Source organism: Formica exsecta, unplaced genomic scaffold (genome assembly GCF_003651465.1).
Source record: "Formica exsecta isolate Colony F162 unplaced genomic scaffold, ASM365146v1 scaffold465, whole genome shotgun sequence".
NCBI classification, from domain to species: Eukaryota; Metazoa; Arthropoda; class Insecta; order Hymenoptera; family Formicidae; genus Formica; species Formica exsecta.
Window position 1 is genome coordinate 534,859 of NW_021851887.1, and position 13,994 is coordinate 548,852.

At 34.7% G+C, this 13,994-nt stretch overlaps 2 protein-coding genes across 9 annotated transcripts in view; one reads left to right on the forward strand and one right to left on the reverse strand.

Annotated features, from left to right (window-relative positions):
- Positions 1–13,994, forward strand: part of LOC115241062 (UDP-glucuronosyltransferase 2B31-like) — a 403,584-nt gene that overhangs the window by 104,217 nt on the left and 285,373 nt on the right. The gene's annotated exons all lie outside the window — the stretch shown is intronic.
- LOC115241064 (lachesin-like) overlaps positions 1–13,994 on the reverse strand; it is a 293,937-nt gene that overhangs the window by 29,759 nt on the left and 250,184 nt on the right. For 6 of the 7 annotated variants that reach the window (XM_029816603.1, XM_029816599.1, XM_029816601.1 and 3 more), the window contains exon 10: positions 8,038–8,193. The exons of the other annotated variant lie outside the window; for it this stretch is intronic. In XM_029816603.1, the coding sequence (XP_029672463.1) occupies positions 8,038–8,193 (156 nt within the window). The remainder of the gene's footprint in view (positions 1–8,037; positions 8,194–13,994) is intronic. 7 annotated transcript variants of the gene reach the window in all.

Genomic DNA, 13,994 nt, shown 5'->3' on the forward strand with positions numbered 1-13,994 from the left:
TAGGCACGATCGAAGCAAATGACTCATGCATCTGCAATAGCGAAAGATGTAACGGCGAGTATTTACGAAGCCGTACAGAATATCGAAGCAATCTTTTTAGTTTTCCACATTTAAAAAATTATATATATAAACGATACTCTAAGAAGTTATGTGTCGAATCTACCTATGTGTGCTGCAAATGGAATAGAAATTATTATAACTTTCAGAGTTTTAAAGTGGAACGTGTGCTTAAATATCTTTCTGCATATTATACTTAAGATCTTGTTACTTTGTTGCTAAAAGTAAGATTCGCCCTCGATGCTTAATTTAATAGGCTTTAGGTTGACGTTAAGTCTCGACGATTAGCTACACGGAAGGACGGAGTTTAGAAGCAAAGTTGAGTCCTTTGGGATAGCAAAGGATTTCGCGGAGCCTTGGCCGTTTCAAGGCTCTTGATCGAAGACTGTTCAAACTCTCAACTCCACACCTTGTTCTTACGATGTACGATCAGGCGTGAGAACTCTAGAAAATGTTTACAAAACCACAAGCATAATCCTAATTCCAATGTCGATCCCTCCGTAAGAATTGATTTTCTTAGATTGTTTTCAGTTTTTTAAACAAAATGAAGTTGATTTAATAATTATAATATATATCATTTTACAGTTTTTACGTAGCTCTTTGTGTGCTATATATCTGTTTGTTAAATTGCGATATCTCTGCGTAACAAAGGAAAAAAGTAATTATATATAGATACAACGTTGCAGAAGAATGCGCAATTAGTTTCATGGCAAGCTGCGTAATGAAATGGATTATCATTGTATAATATAACGGCTTGATTAACATCGGGCGTTATTAAGTATCCTGTTGGCACACATTTGCAAAATGGTAATGACGACGCGTTACGGATAATTAAACCTCGTAAAAACACAGCTGCGAGATATTCCGCAGTTTCTCGATTTTGCGCATTGAGCCAGGATATTGCGCCGCTTTAACCCGATGATCTCTAGGTAGCCTCTAAAATTACACAAGCTCTGAAGAAAATGGCAACCGAGATATATGATGACATAAAAGCAACACAAAATGTTACGTGTGAAAACGTATGGCAAAGCTGTTACATTTGATGATTTTCGTACTGAGAATTTATTTCAAGTAAATTCTCTATTTTAAATAATTATAAACACAATTTAAAAAATTTTATTGTCAAAGGTTGCTTGAGATAATTAAAAGGCAACAATGAAAAGTGATTTTCGACACAATTTTCCGTAACAAGAACTTGAAGTCCATCGAATGTTATTTGATCAGAGCACACTTTTAAAGCAAATATAAACATAAATGCGCGCATATCTCGTTTTAAAAGGCTATCCGCGCAAACAGGAACGGGTATTCCGGAATTCCTCGGAATCGGAGGGGAAACAATGCGGGGCTGCCATTAACGGCGTAAACTGCTCGTCAAACGGCGTTATTGAGAGTACTACAGGCAGGAATTGGAATGAAACTGCATTTGCAAGGAACGCGGGAAAACATGCGCTATCCATGCATTCGCGTATACATCCTTAACGGCGGGCTGTTTCTAAATATAGAGGTACTGAAGTTACTAGATACAAAGCGCGCGCCCGTTACTACGGAACTTTAAAGAACGGACAAGAAGTAATTAAATTCCACTTGCCTCTCGGCACAAACACACATCCTTGTGGCTTATTGGTGTGTAATTATAAGCTAGGTGTAGTAAAAAATATACACGAAAATTACGCGGGACAAAACAGCAAACTCTCTTTAAAATGCGAAAGAAAAAATAATTCTATTTATTATTCATGCAAATATATATTCGCGAAAAATGATATTTCTAGGATCGTTTCTTCGCGTCTGCGAATAATATGTATCGATATCGACGACGTGCGCGCATGTTTCGTGACTCGCTTAAACAAAAGCCATTCAAAATGAAATGGTTTTGTCGCAATCGACCACCTCTGAAAACTTTTATTTTTCCTTTCGTTCTGTTCCTGCAATCTTGTTTCGTGCAGCAAAACTCATGACACGCGTTGCGCGTTTAGTCACATTTTATATAGCCAGGCTTGGCGTTGCTAAATCGTCCAATCTGCACAGGACGTAATTTAGAGACTTCCTGCACGAAACCGGCTTAATTAAAATGTTCCTTAAAGGATGTTTTGCGTGTACGCGGGGATTCTGGATTAAAGCGCTATCGATGCCATACGCTTAATCTCTTTAGAACTTCTTGCTCGTGTAATATAAAAACTTGTAATTTAAAATAAAATAAATTTAATATAAAAACTTGATAATTTTTTTACTTGTATTTTATTGATTGCATTAAAACGATTTATGATTAATAAATCGGGCAAACAATTGATTTCTTGTCACACATAAGGTTAATAACAGAATCCATAAATCGTTGTCATAAACAATTGAATATTAATATAGATTTTTCCCTTCTTCTTTTTTAAAAAAAAATACTGTCACTGTAATAACGTTTCAGCATTTTTACGAGGTTTGTCAATTTAAAAACATAAATGTTTAATATATATGACTGATTAATTCGAGAAATAATGTTATAATTAATAATTTGTTTAAAATTATTTATTACAATTATATAACAGCTAATCGAGTTAATAAATGAAATTACTAAACGCCATAAGCCGCACCCAGTTCGCAGTTGTAGAAAATTCTTGGAAGACATTATCGTTTTAATAACACGTTTACAGCCTTTCATATCCAACACATGTTGTTAACTTCCCTGAAACGCCAATGCTCTTAATTTTGCTCTTGAATGGCTGCATTAACTTTTACATTACTGAGAGCTACGTTAAAACCGATTTAAAAAATGTTAAATATTATATTGAAATAGCGTCATATATACGAAGGATGTAACATCCCTGTAAGAAAATTGCGAATAAAGTTTATACTGCGCCAGTTATATAATTAGAATTCGTTTAATTGGAATATAAATTTTTAGGAAGGTAACGCGAAAATATTTCAAAATAAATAAAATTTATTCTGTTAACCTCGTTGATAGCCAAGTATATATTTGAAGAGCTTAAATGTCGCTATAATTTCCATATAGACTTGTCGGCTGACGCACTCATGCGTACCTTTGTATGTTGGGGCGCGCTCAGCTAAAAGCACGACTACTGGCAGGTGGCTACGCCTGGTAATATCTAGTACCTGAGGATAATGCGGGGGAGGCGTACTTAATATTAACAGGATGCTATGGAGGCCGCGCGTGTTGTTCCTACGTAATTTCCTCCTAAACGTACTAAGAGATGCCCATGCATATTTCAGGGCAGCAGATACGAGAGCATGAATGCGTATCCTTGTGTGAACGCGTTGTACACAGGGTGCCCCAAATTCCCTATCGCACTTTCTCTGCCGTCCCCCTCTTTCAGAGAAAATTCTTTTCCCGATAATTCCTTAAAATATACATGTTGCAACATTTCCTTGCTTACAAACATTCTGTCTCGTTTAAAGAGATCTATAAAAGTTATTTTTCAAACGCAATTTAAGGACACAAACAAAAATAACATTTTTTATATAATATCGAATCGAAATTCTAATAAATTTATATTTACAAGTTTAATTTAAATTATGGAGATATTTTTAAAATTGAGATGCGGCGCGATTAAGTTTTCTCTAAATAAACCTGAAATGAATCTAGTTAATTTAAAAGTTCATAGTTGAAATAAAGTGCAGCTAATTTTGGAACACTCTATATATACATATATATGCGATATCATGATGTCGCTATACGACGCCGATGTTTGCTAATCGTTACGAACCGTCTGATACTGACATTTATTCAGGCCGGAATTAGCACCCTATACTCAATATCTCATGTATTTGCCTCTTATCGCAAATTAAATTATTCCATCTACGCCGCATCTTTGGCAATTGGCAACGTTTGAAATTAATTATTAGAATGCATGAGGATATCGAATAAAAGATTATTTTGCACAATTTTAGATTAAAAATAAGTCTCGAAAACACCTTGAAACTTGCACTGCGTTTTAATCGTATTAATATAAATCATGCTGATAAAAAATTTACAAGTTTAAACAAAAATAAGAATAAAAAAATACATAAATGAAATTTGTATATAAAAGAAAAGACACGCATGTTTTGGACGTCATTAAAAATATAGATATTATAATTCTATATAAAAATATATAAAAAATTAATTATCATTATAATCTTTACCTTATGAACATCGTTTAAAATAGTATTATGTATCACATTGATTTTATATAAGACTATACGCTCGTCCCGCGAGTGAAATCCAATATTAACTGAACCCGACGAGAAACAGTCCAGAAAAAATAACTATCCGGATTATGTTACTAATGGGCAATATCTGGAAGACAGATCTGCGGAAATCGGTCAGCGGAATACGAATTTCCGCAGAAAATTCTCTGATATGGAATAATATTCCTCCACCGTGCCTTACGTCACGGCGAGGCCTGCCGCAGTTGCAGCTGCAACCGGTCGTAAGAAAGCTGGCGCACGTGCTGCGCGGCGCAGCGGCGTTTCTGGCGCGGACTTATTTCACTATTTTATTAGATTAAATATTCACGACGGTAGTGCGCGATGGTAACAACAGAGAAAAGCCGTAGAAAAACGCAGTGAAATATGGCACGGGTCTCCGCTGCGCGAGAACGCCGCCGTGTTGGGAATAGAGGTCATTGCTGCATCTTTAATGCGTTGTACAAAAGCGGTGCATGAATAAATTGAACTTTGCCGCCTCGACATGCAACTACAGGAAAGTGCCATTTTTATTGTTGTATTCTTCCTTCGAATGCATCGCCCGAGTATCGACGATTCGCCCTATCAGTAAGGCATTTGTAAAATAAAGATTTTGATATACGTTCCGTTTTGCGGGCTATTTTTATTCTTTTACTAATATATTTGATCTTTAGTTAAACAATTCTATAATGCATTTTCTGCAATAGTTTTATTATTTTCTCTTTTCATAATAAGTGTCACATTGCTCCTGTCAAAAGAAAGTAAAACGAGTGTAAAAAAATTAATTTGTTATAACTAAAAATAAAAATATTTGAGAATCCGTATCTTTCTATTGTAGCAAAATCGCTTTCTCGTGTTGATTTTCAATTATCAATGTGAGTGTGAATCGTCGGCTGTGCGCCTTACATTTGATTTTTATCTAATTTTTCTTTCAGTTTACCATCTCATATCGGAGTTTATTGTTTTGAAAAAAAGCCTAGTACGTTTTGCGTACTAGGATATGTTAGCCAATCATTCTAATATATCCGAGTGAACGTACCTTTAATGACTGCCACGCGAGCTTTTTTGTAAAATTGAATTGTGTTGTTCACATCATTGCGGTTTATATGCAATTTTTCCAATGCTTTTATATAACAGATAACATTATATTTACGTGAATAATAATAAATTTTGTACATTAATATTGTAAGTTTATAATAATCTTTTCATATAATGATAATACTATTAATACATATTGTATCCTATAAATGGCTAAAGTATAAACTTCCACATTTTCTATGAAAAAATGAAATAATTCCTTTCTCATATTAAATTTATTATTTATTTCTATAAAATAAAATAGAAAAGTATTTCTTAAGATTAGAAAAAGAACGATTTTTTGATGATGTCAATGATCTTGTAAAAATTATGACGTTTACGAGATTTTTGTGATTTAACGTTCTGTCTTGTCTTGATGAAGTAATTTATTGCACCGCTAACAGTTCCTAATGAATGAAAACAAATGGCAAACGCACATGCAATGCTTCATGGTTGACACGCATTTTCCGTGTAATAACACCCTAGAGATTTTGTTATGGATGGTGCACGCGTGGTCGTTTGTATTGCAATAACAAAGTAACAAATGTTACAATGAAAATTGACATTCGTTACTTAGTTTAATATATCTGCGCACGTGACGATACGTACTATACTGTGAATACTGTACTGCACGAAGATCATTTTTTTTTCGCGCTCGGAATTGATTTGACGCAATTTATTTGAAAGCACAATTAATCTTACCGAACGTAAACAATCCGCCATCGATTTTGTTTTGAAGATATCGATTCGACTATGTCTACAAAATTTCCACTTTTCCAGAATGCTTATAAAAAATAGAGGGAATACAAGAAAATCTTTTACGACAATATTCTGCATTTTCAAAGCTATTCGTAAAATCTGAATTGCAATAATCCTGTTATCCATTTATCTGAACAGAAACCTAACATTTCTTTTTGAATTTTGATTGACCGTAGAAATAAAATAGGTCTAAACGAAAAAAGAGACAATGCAAAGCATTAGAATAAAATTAGCCAAATAAGCGAATTATTACTAAATTATGTATTATTTATTAGCAGTTAGCATAATCACAATGTCCTATATTTGTTATTAAGAAATAAACATCTTATTAGAGATTCCGTTCTGACGTGCTACGTTTGCAGCCTGAATTTAATAGCAACGGAACGAAATGGCTTCTCAGGCCATTTCGCTAAAGCTCGTTATCTCGTTAACGATCGGAGCACCTATTCGTCTATTTCGAGCTTCGTCAAGGTAGACACGATTGCCCTATCCCATTATGGCATCGAGGAAGGCATGACTACGAGATATATAATGATAAAAATGCTGGTTATATGTTTGCTTTAGGATAAAGAAATTTGTGAAAATTGATCGATATCTCGAGTCCTGAAAAGCGGAGAATTATTTTTATAACGAATCCATAATTAAATTGAATGTAGTAGTACGCAGTTATATGCAAATTGTTACACGAAAAAATTGATTATACAAATATATATACATAAATTAATTATAATATTACATGTGTGAGATAAATTATGCAGATGAAATGAAAAAGAGAAGAGAACTATGCAAGATAAATATGAATATTTTAACAAAAATCTCTCGTAAATGTATTTTTCATATTTGTTAATATTTCAGCATAGATGGCTGATATATTTTATAATAAGATCGTTATATTTGCATGTATTTTGCAGATATTAAAGTACAAATCATATCTGCATTGCCGCGAATTTTAGATTATTTTATTAGACAATTTTTTTGTGTAAAACTTGAAAAATTAAAAATTAAAAAAAATGTTCTTAGAAATAAATCCTCATTAAAATAATAATTCAAGGATAGTAAAAACTTCAGAATACTAAAAGCTAAAAGATACATGAAAAATAATAATCGTAATAAACATGTCTGCTTTAAGAAATACTTAAAGATGATATATACAATTGATACATTTTGTATACTTTCATGAATTTGGAGGAATTAATAATTAAGGCAATCGAGATAATCAAATTCAAGAAACATTGTTATTAATTATTTTTGGTGAAGTTTTGTTTATTATATGAGCTTTTTGTATAATGTATAATGTATATTATCATCGTCTTATTTTTATATCTATGAAGCCTTAATTCTCAAAAATCTTTTTATTTTTATATATTATCGTAAATTCAGTTAAAAATTTAAACTTCGAGAGAGAGTATGTGAATCCATTAATTTTGTTTCTCAAAATATTTTCCGATACATCCGGAACACATCTCATATATTTCCAGTGCCCGTAAAGTGTATAGTCAATACTGTCGGATAAAGATACATCTCTCTTTCAATTCCATAAATATAGCGAACGTAAGCATATGAAGAAACAGTATCTTAAAGAAAAGACATACATCTCCATTTTTCTAGAATTCTTCTTGGCTATATTTTTAAGGACACAGATCTATTTCTCTGTCATAGCTACAATTTTCTCTCAATCCTTTCACTCTTATAAGTTGTTAATATTACAATTACTCTCTCGCGTTTATTTTCGACATTGATAAATTTTGTGCGCCGTTCTACCGATGGCTTATCTCGAGATACACAATACGATTTACGATTTTCGGCCTGCGTATACGGGTGCATGGTGCAGAATAGCGCATGATATCGCTCAAATCATATTTCAGAAACTGGGTTAGTGCCGCGAAAGCAGGACGCTTGAAATGGCAAGCCCCGAGATAATTAGAGAAAAAACGGGAAAACAGGGAGGGCCTGGTGAGAGAATGCAAGCCTCACCTGTACTTTCGCCACCACGTAGCTTCTGCTCGGGCCTCTCGACCCTCTCCTCACTCGGTGGAGGTGGTCTCTCTGTCCTTTTCGGATAGTAGGGGTTGTTCGAGGAGGGCCACACGGTGGTCGGGCTTTTTGCTGGCGGTTGCGTGCTCGGTCGTCCTGAAAATAGATTAGGACCTTTCTCATCTAACCCGGGCACTCTCCGTTTGCTTCCTTTTTTTTTACACCCGCCAATAATCCATTCCAGCATGTCTCCTCTCTCTCTCTCTCTCTCTCTCTCTCTCTCTCTCTTTCTTTCTCTCTATCTCTTTCTCTCTTCCTTTCTCTCCATCTCTTTCTCTTTTCCCGTGCTCTCGCCTCTGCATTTGATTTTATCGTGTAATATTATGCGCACTATTCTACACCATACAAGGCCGTAGCAGCGAAATTGCGCGTGATGATGTAAATTTAACAAACATTGCAATTAAAGTGATGCAACTTGCAGTGCATGGTGATCGTAAACAAATCTTCACAAATTTTATACCGGATTAAACTTATAGAATTTCTTTCTTTGTATTAATTCATATTATATATCACATCTTATTGCTTTTTAATCCTATTCATTATATCCCCAAAATATACTTTTTAGATAATCAAATAATAAAAAACATAAAAAAAACTTGAAAATAAATACGTGGATTAATATTTAATTGAGATATTAATTTAAAGTTTCTCTTTTTCTGACACACAATTATAATAAGGTAAAAGAATAAAAAAAGAATTCTGTGTATATTTTGTGTATTTTTGCTGTGTGATAACAGCGTTCCTAGTCGATATGTCATTCGTAACAAGAGCGAAGCAATTTATAATAGATAGGATAGAAAACATACGCGCGCGCGCGTGGGTATGTGGCGGGTGCAGGTTTGATGAATTCTACGAGCTTCTCTCTTTGAAAACGAGCCAAGTTCAACTTGTTGCGTTTCGATGCCGACGTTTCATTGAACAAAATGCCTCCTCGGGGCAAAAAAAAAAGAGGAAAGTGCCTGTAATCTTCTAAAGCGTCTCCACACTTTACGTTTTAACTGATTACCATTTAACACATAATTTTACTTGGCCTAAATACAATTTCCTCTCTTTCTCTTTTCTAATCCCTTTTAAAAAATTGTATAATATTTCTTTCACACAAAAATCAATTTCTTTCATTATCATATTTAATGAATATGATAATTATTTCCAAATTTTTATTTTTAATTATTTTTTAAGTGCTTTTTAAGAAAATAAACATTTTCTTTACTTCGCATGCAATAAAATTCATCGAGATAATAGTACTTGAGTGGCAAATACAACATTTATATTTTTAAATCACATATTTAAATATCAATAGAAAATCGTTAAAATTTATAATTACTTATTATAGATATCATCAAATAATTACAAAATGATTATTATATTAGAAAGGTTGAGATTGTATTGTTACATGTGTATATATTATTTTAATGTTGCAATTACTTTACTAAATAACTCTCTCGACACATAATTTAGTATTTAACAAACACTTTAACAAGCTTCCCATAAGATAGTGCGCATGCCACGACTAATCCGATTACATTGTCAACAATATGAGATTATGCTCAACGTGCGCGGGCTAACGTCTTATCTTTGTAAATATGAAAGCGCATCCCGGGAGAGTCGCATCCTTCGCTTCTGGTAGATTGAAACTTTACTTATACGATAATTTCGTACAATGCGTATCAACCTAGGGTGTAATTCAGGTTGATATTCGCCACGGGGCTTGTATACTTCTACTGCGCGGAGACTCACTCTCCGTGACTTGGTAGGAAGATGGTTTGACGTTTATTTCGTTACCCATAATCGTGCGGATTATTCAAACTACCATCGTTCGCGGTCCCGCGCGTGTCGTTCGTCGATGCGATCTCGAAAACTATGACGCGAAATAATTCGAAGTATATAAGTTACACCGACGCAGCTTCTCTCCTCTACTACGCAAAAAAAAAAAAAAAAAACGCCGAGATGCTCGTTTTTCAAGTAATTTCTCATACATTGTCAACATATTTTCAATATTAAATTAATTTTTTATACATTTTTTGAAAAATACATAAGAGACCAAATAAAAATTTTATTTTATATAGCAATTTTCTTAAGAAGATATAATATAAGTATATTTTTCATATTTTACACTCGTTCGAGATTGCCATGGTTTTTTTTACATGGCGAGAGGGAACATTTTGAAATGTATTTGAAAATTTTCAATGGGTATACTAAGAGCGATTTAAATATTTGGCGTATACGAAAATCCCTTAATTAATTCTCTCAAGTGAATTTGCTTCTCTGCTTGGGTCACTTTCACTCGCAAATTTCTACATTCTACTAACTCGACGGCCACACCGGCGATGCAACGTGCTCTATCTCTCTGCCTTCCCTGATCCTTCTCTTTCCTCGTCGCACCCTATAGTCTTTCTAGTTTACAAACAAGCGACCCTTTAACTCGCGCAGGCTGCTAAGTTGACGCTAGAATGGGTACTAAAAAGTTTTCGAATAAAAGTTTAAATACGCCCCAGACAAACTTCGTTTCGCAGCTTCTCTCCGCAGTCTCCTAACAATATGGCAGCTTCCGGGTCACCTGCCTTTATGCCGCGAAAACATGTAGACGCATCTTTTTATACATATTACCGCGATGCCTAGAAATAAATACACTTGTTAACGTTCCCTTTTCTACTGTCAGGTAATCACAACGGCGCTCGTATTTCATTCGGCCTCGCCTCCTTTTGTTGCCCTTTCTCGAGGTGTGCGTCGGAGTTTGTTTAGGAAGTTTCGAAATAACTCGTTGAAAATTTAAGAGTCTCGCGGCACCTTTTCCAAAGTGCCGCGGCAAGAAGAATTTGTTTCGGGAAGACGATGAGAAAAGGCGAGAAGAAAGAGAAAGAGAAGACGAGCGAAGAAGACAGGAAAACAAATTCGCGAACGTGGTTGAGAGAAGTAAAATGGCGAGATAAATTTATTAATAGTTATGATCTTTTGATTTATCAAAGTCTTATACTTTACTAGTGTTTTGGAAAAAAAAAAACAGCAATATCACTTTCGAAATGTTTGTAGTAATATAGTATCAAATACAGAGTTTCTCAATTAAAACTTTGCATGCTCGTTCGATCGAATATAATTTATTTAAATGAGCAATTTGGTTCTGACATTGAACAAGTATTCCATAACTCTTTAATTGGCATAAAACCGAACGAGAAATTTAAACCGCAGATAATTCGAATCTTTTCAATTAGATACTCAGGAATAATATATAAGTAGTTTACAATTCAAATTTTATCTGAATTTTGATTTGTGTTCGATAACTTGCAATGTAATTATTTCATCCTTTATCGAAACATGAAATTTAACATAATTTGTAAGATACACTTTAAATCTAAAGTCGTATCTAAAATGGAACATAAAATTTGATGCATTTTTCCTTGAATCCTTGAACTGAGTGAGCGCTATTTAAAGATCACCTTTTTATATACGATGATATCATATCAGATATTAGATACCAGAGTGTGCGATGTGGCGTACAGTCTAATACCAGAAATAATTTTGCCCTCGTTATCGATTTTCAATTAATTGTAGCCAAGAGAATCGATAGCTATCTTAGAAGGCGATTAGTGTGTGTGTGTGTGTAAGAATTATTAAATCGCTCTTTTTCTCGTTAAGCTAAAACCAATCTATTTTAATAAGATTCACTTGCGCGAACAGTGAGATAATTTTGTACGATTTGATATTCAAACAAGGTTACTTTATTATGGAACAGACGTATCATCATTAATAAATAGTAAGGTCAAAGTGTGGGTCTGATAAAAACAAAGAAAGGAATCTCTCTCTCTCTCTATATATATATATCTTTTTTTAAGAGGCTTTTATTTTATAATATCCCGAATTTTGCAAATTTTATTACATAATTTCTTGTGTATTATTATTTCAAGAAAAGATAATATACTAAAAATGTCACACAAATATATTCGTTATCAAAGATAGAAAAACATCACGATAACATCACGAATGAAAAGCATCGGAGCATCTAACAGAACGTTCAAAAGCTTTTTCGAAGATTAAATTCTTTATATAATTCCGCGATTTTCTCTTTGTAAAACAGTAGTACTATTTGGTATGTAGCATGCCAACGACATTCTGCATGTACCTCTGACATCTCGCAATAATTTACTAATTGAGTTTTAAATTCACTTAATTAAATCACTGATTAAATAAGTCACATTTGTATAAAATATCGCGATATAAAATTAAAATAATCTTTTGATTTAGAAATATAAAATTAAAATAACTATCTTTTGATTTAGAAACGGATTATACGATACAAATTGAAAATTTGCATGAGAACTGTGGCAAGCTTCTGTCATGCAGAGAATTCGTTGATTATTTAAATATCTTTACCGCATCTATCGTTTCTCTTTTATACAAAATTACATTTTTCGTTCAATCAAATATTCTCCTCATTGCTATCTCTCGAATGACTTTTGATTTGTCGTCGCATGCAGTTTACATTTAGACTCGCTTCGTAAATGGCGTAATCTTATCTGGGCAGATAAGACGAACGGCAGTCCCATTGGAAACTACTAGGCGCTTAATGTCGTGTTCGTGAGTTATTGCATACCTCGGCTAGGTCATTAATAACCCCGTAGTATTAAGATTGATTCGGAGACGCGCGTGCTAAAGGGAGAGAGATAGAAAGAGAGAGAGAGAGAGAGAGAGGGAGAGAGAGAGAGAGATAGAGACTGAGAGAGACGAACGCGACGTGTCCCTTGCCGATTTCGCCAAAGTTTCTCGCAATATTTAATCAGCAGTCGAGGCCATACATTATAGCGAAGACGCGCTGTCTCGTTTCGCTCACTAAGTATGTGCATCCGCGACAAGTCGTTAATGCGGCTAAATTGCATTAGCCGGGAAAATGGATACGTCAGCTAGAGAGCGCGTAGAGAACGTCTCCATCGAAAGAAAACGTTCTCGATTACCATTATTCGCACGTACGACTCGCGCGCGTTTACTCCTCCTTTCCCTTTCCAACCCCCCTTGAAGATTTCTCGAAGAAATCGTGCATCGGACTTACGTCTTCGACGCTCGTAAATCTCGGTTACGATCCTCTCCCGGCTTTTACGATCGTCGGGTCGCGAGAAAATTCACCCGTTGGCGACATCAATATCAGAAGGAGCAACCGCTCACGCCGCCGGCGCCGCTCGCGAAAACTCACGCGAGAATAACGATTATTCATTAGAACGGTTAGCTCTCCCCCCGGACGTTTCGGAATAACGATAATCCACGTAGCGGCCGGCAGCGGAGCCGGCATGGTAAAATTGCGGGGCTTAATGGCGGTAGTACCGTCGTGGCCAAGCCTTGTATGGCGTTAATAATGCAGTATATTGAGATTGGTTTCGCGATGTACTGAGGAAGAGAGGAGCTCGGAGAACACGAAGGCAGCAGAACCGTAGGGACCTGACCTAGGCATCCGCCCAAGTTATTCGCCCTGCTTTAATAATACACCGATGCGCCAATGTACGGACTCCACGAGCCTAATGTAAGGACCAACTCCGGAAACATTGTACTTGATTCGGACGTGATGCGAGAGCAATTTGCGTCGGGGAAACATTCCTTATCTCGAAATTGTTTGATTAATGTAACAATCGTCCCTATTCGTGCTCGTTCAAGCTTTCAATATATGATACAATAAATGATTATTTAATAAATTAAAAATTGCAATAAACGTTATAAAATTACCGTTCGCGTAATGATATTTAGATAATTTCATCGCCGATACGAGTTATTTTTTTTAAATAATATGTGATATATAGCCTTAATGTAGACCACTTTATAAAATTAGTAATGATATTTAGATAATTTCATCGCCGATACGAGTTATTTTTTTTAAATAATATGTGATATATAGCCTTAATGTAGACATGTAGACC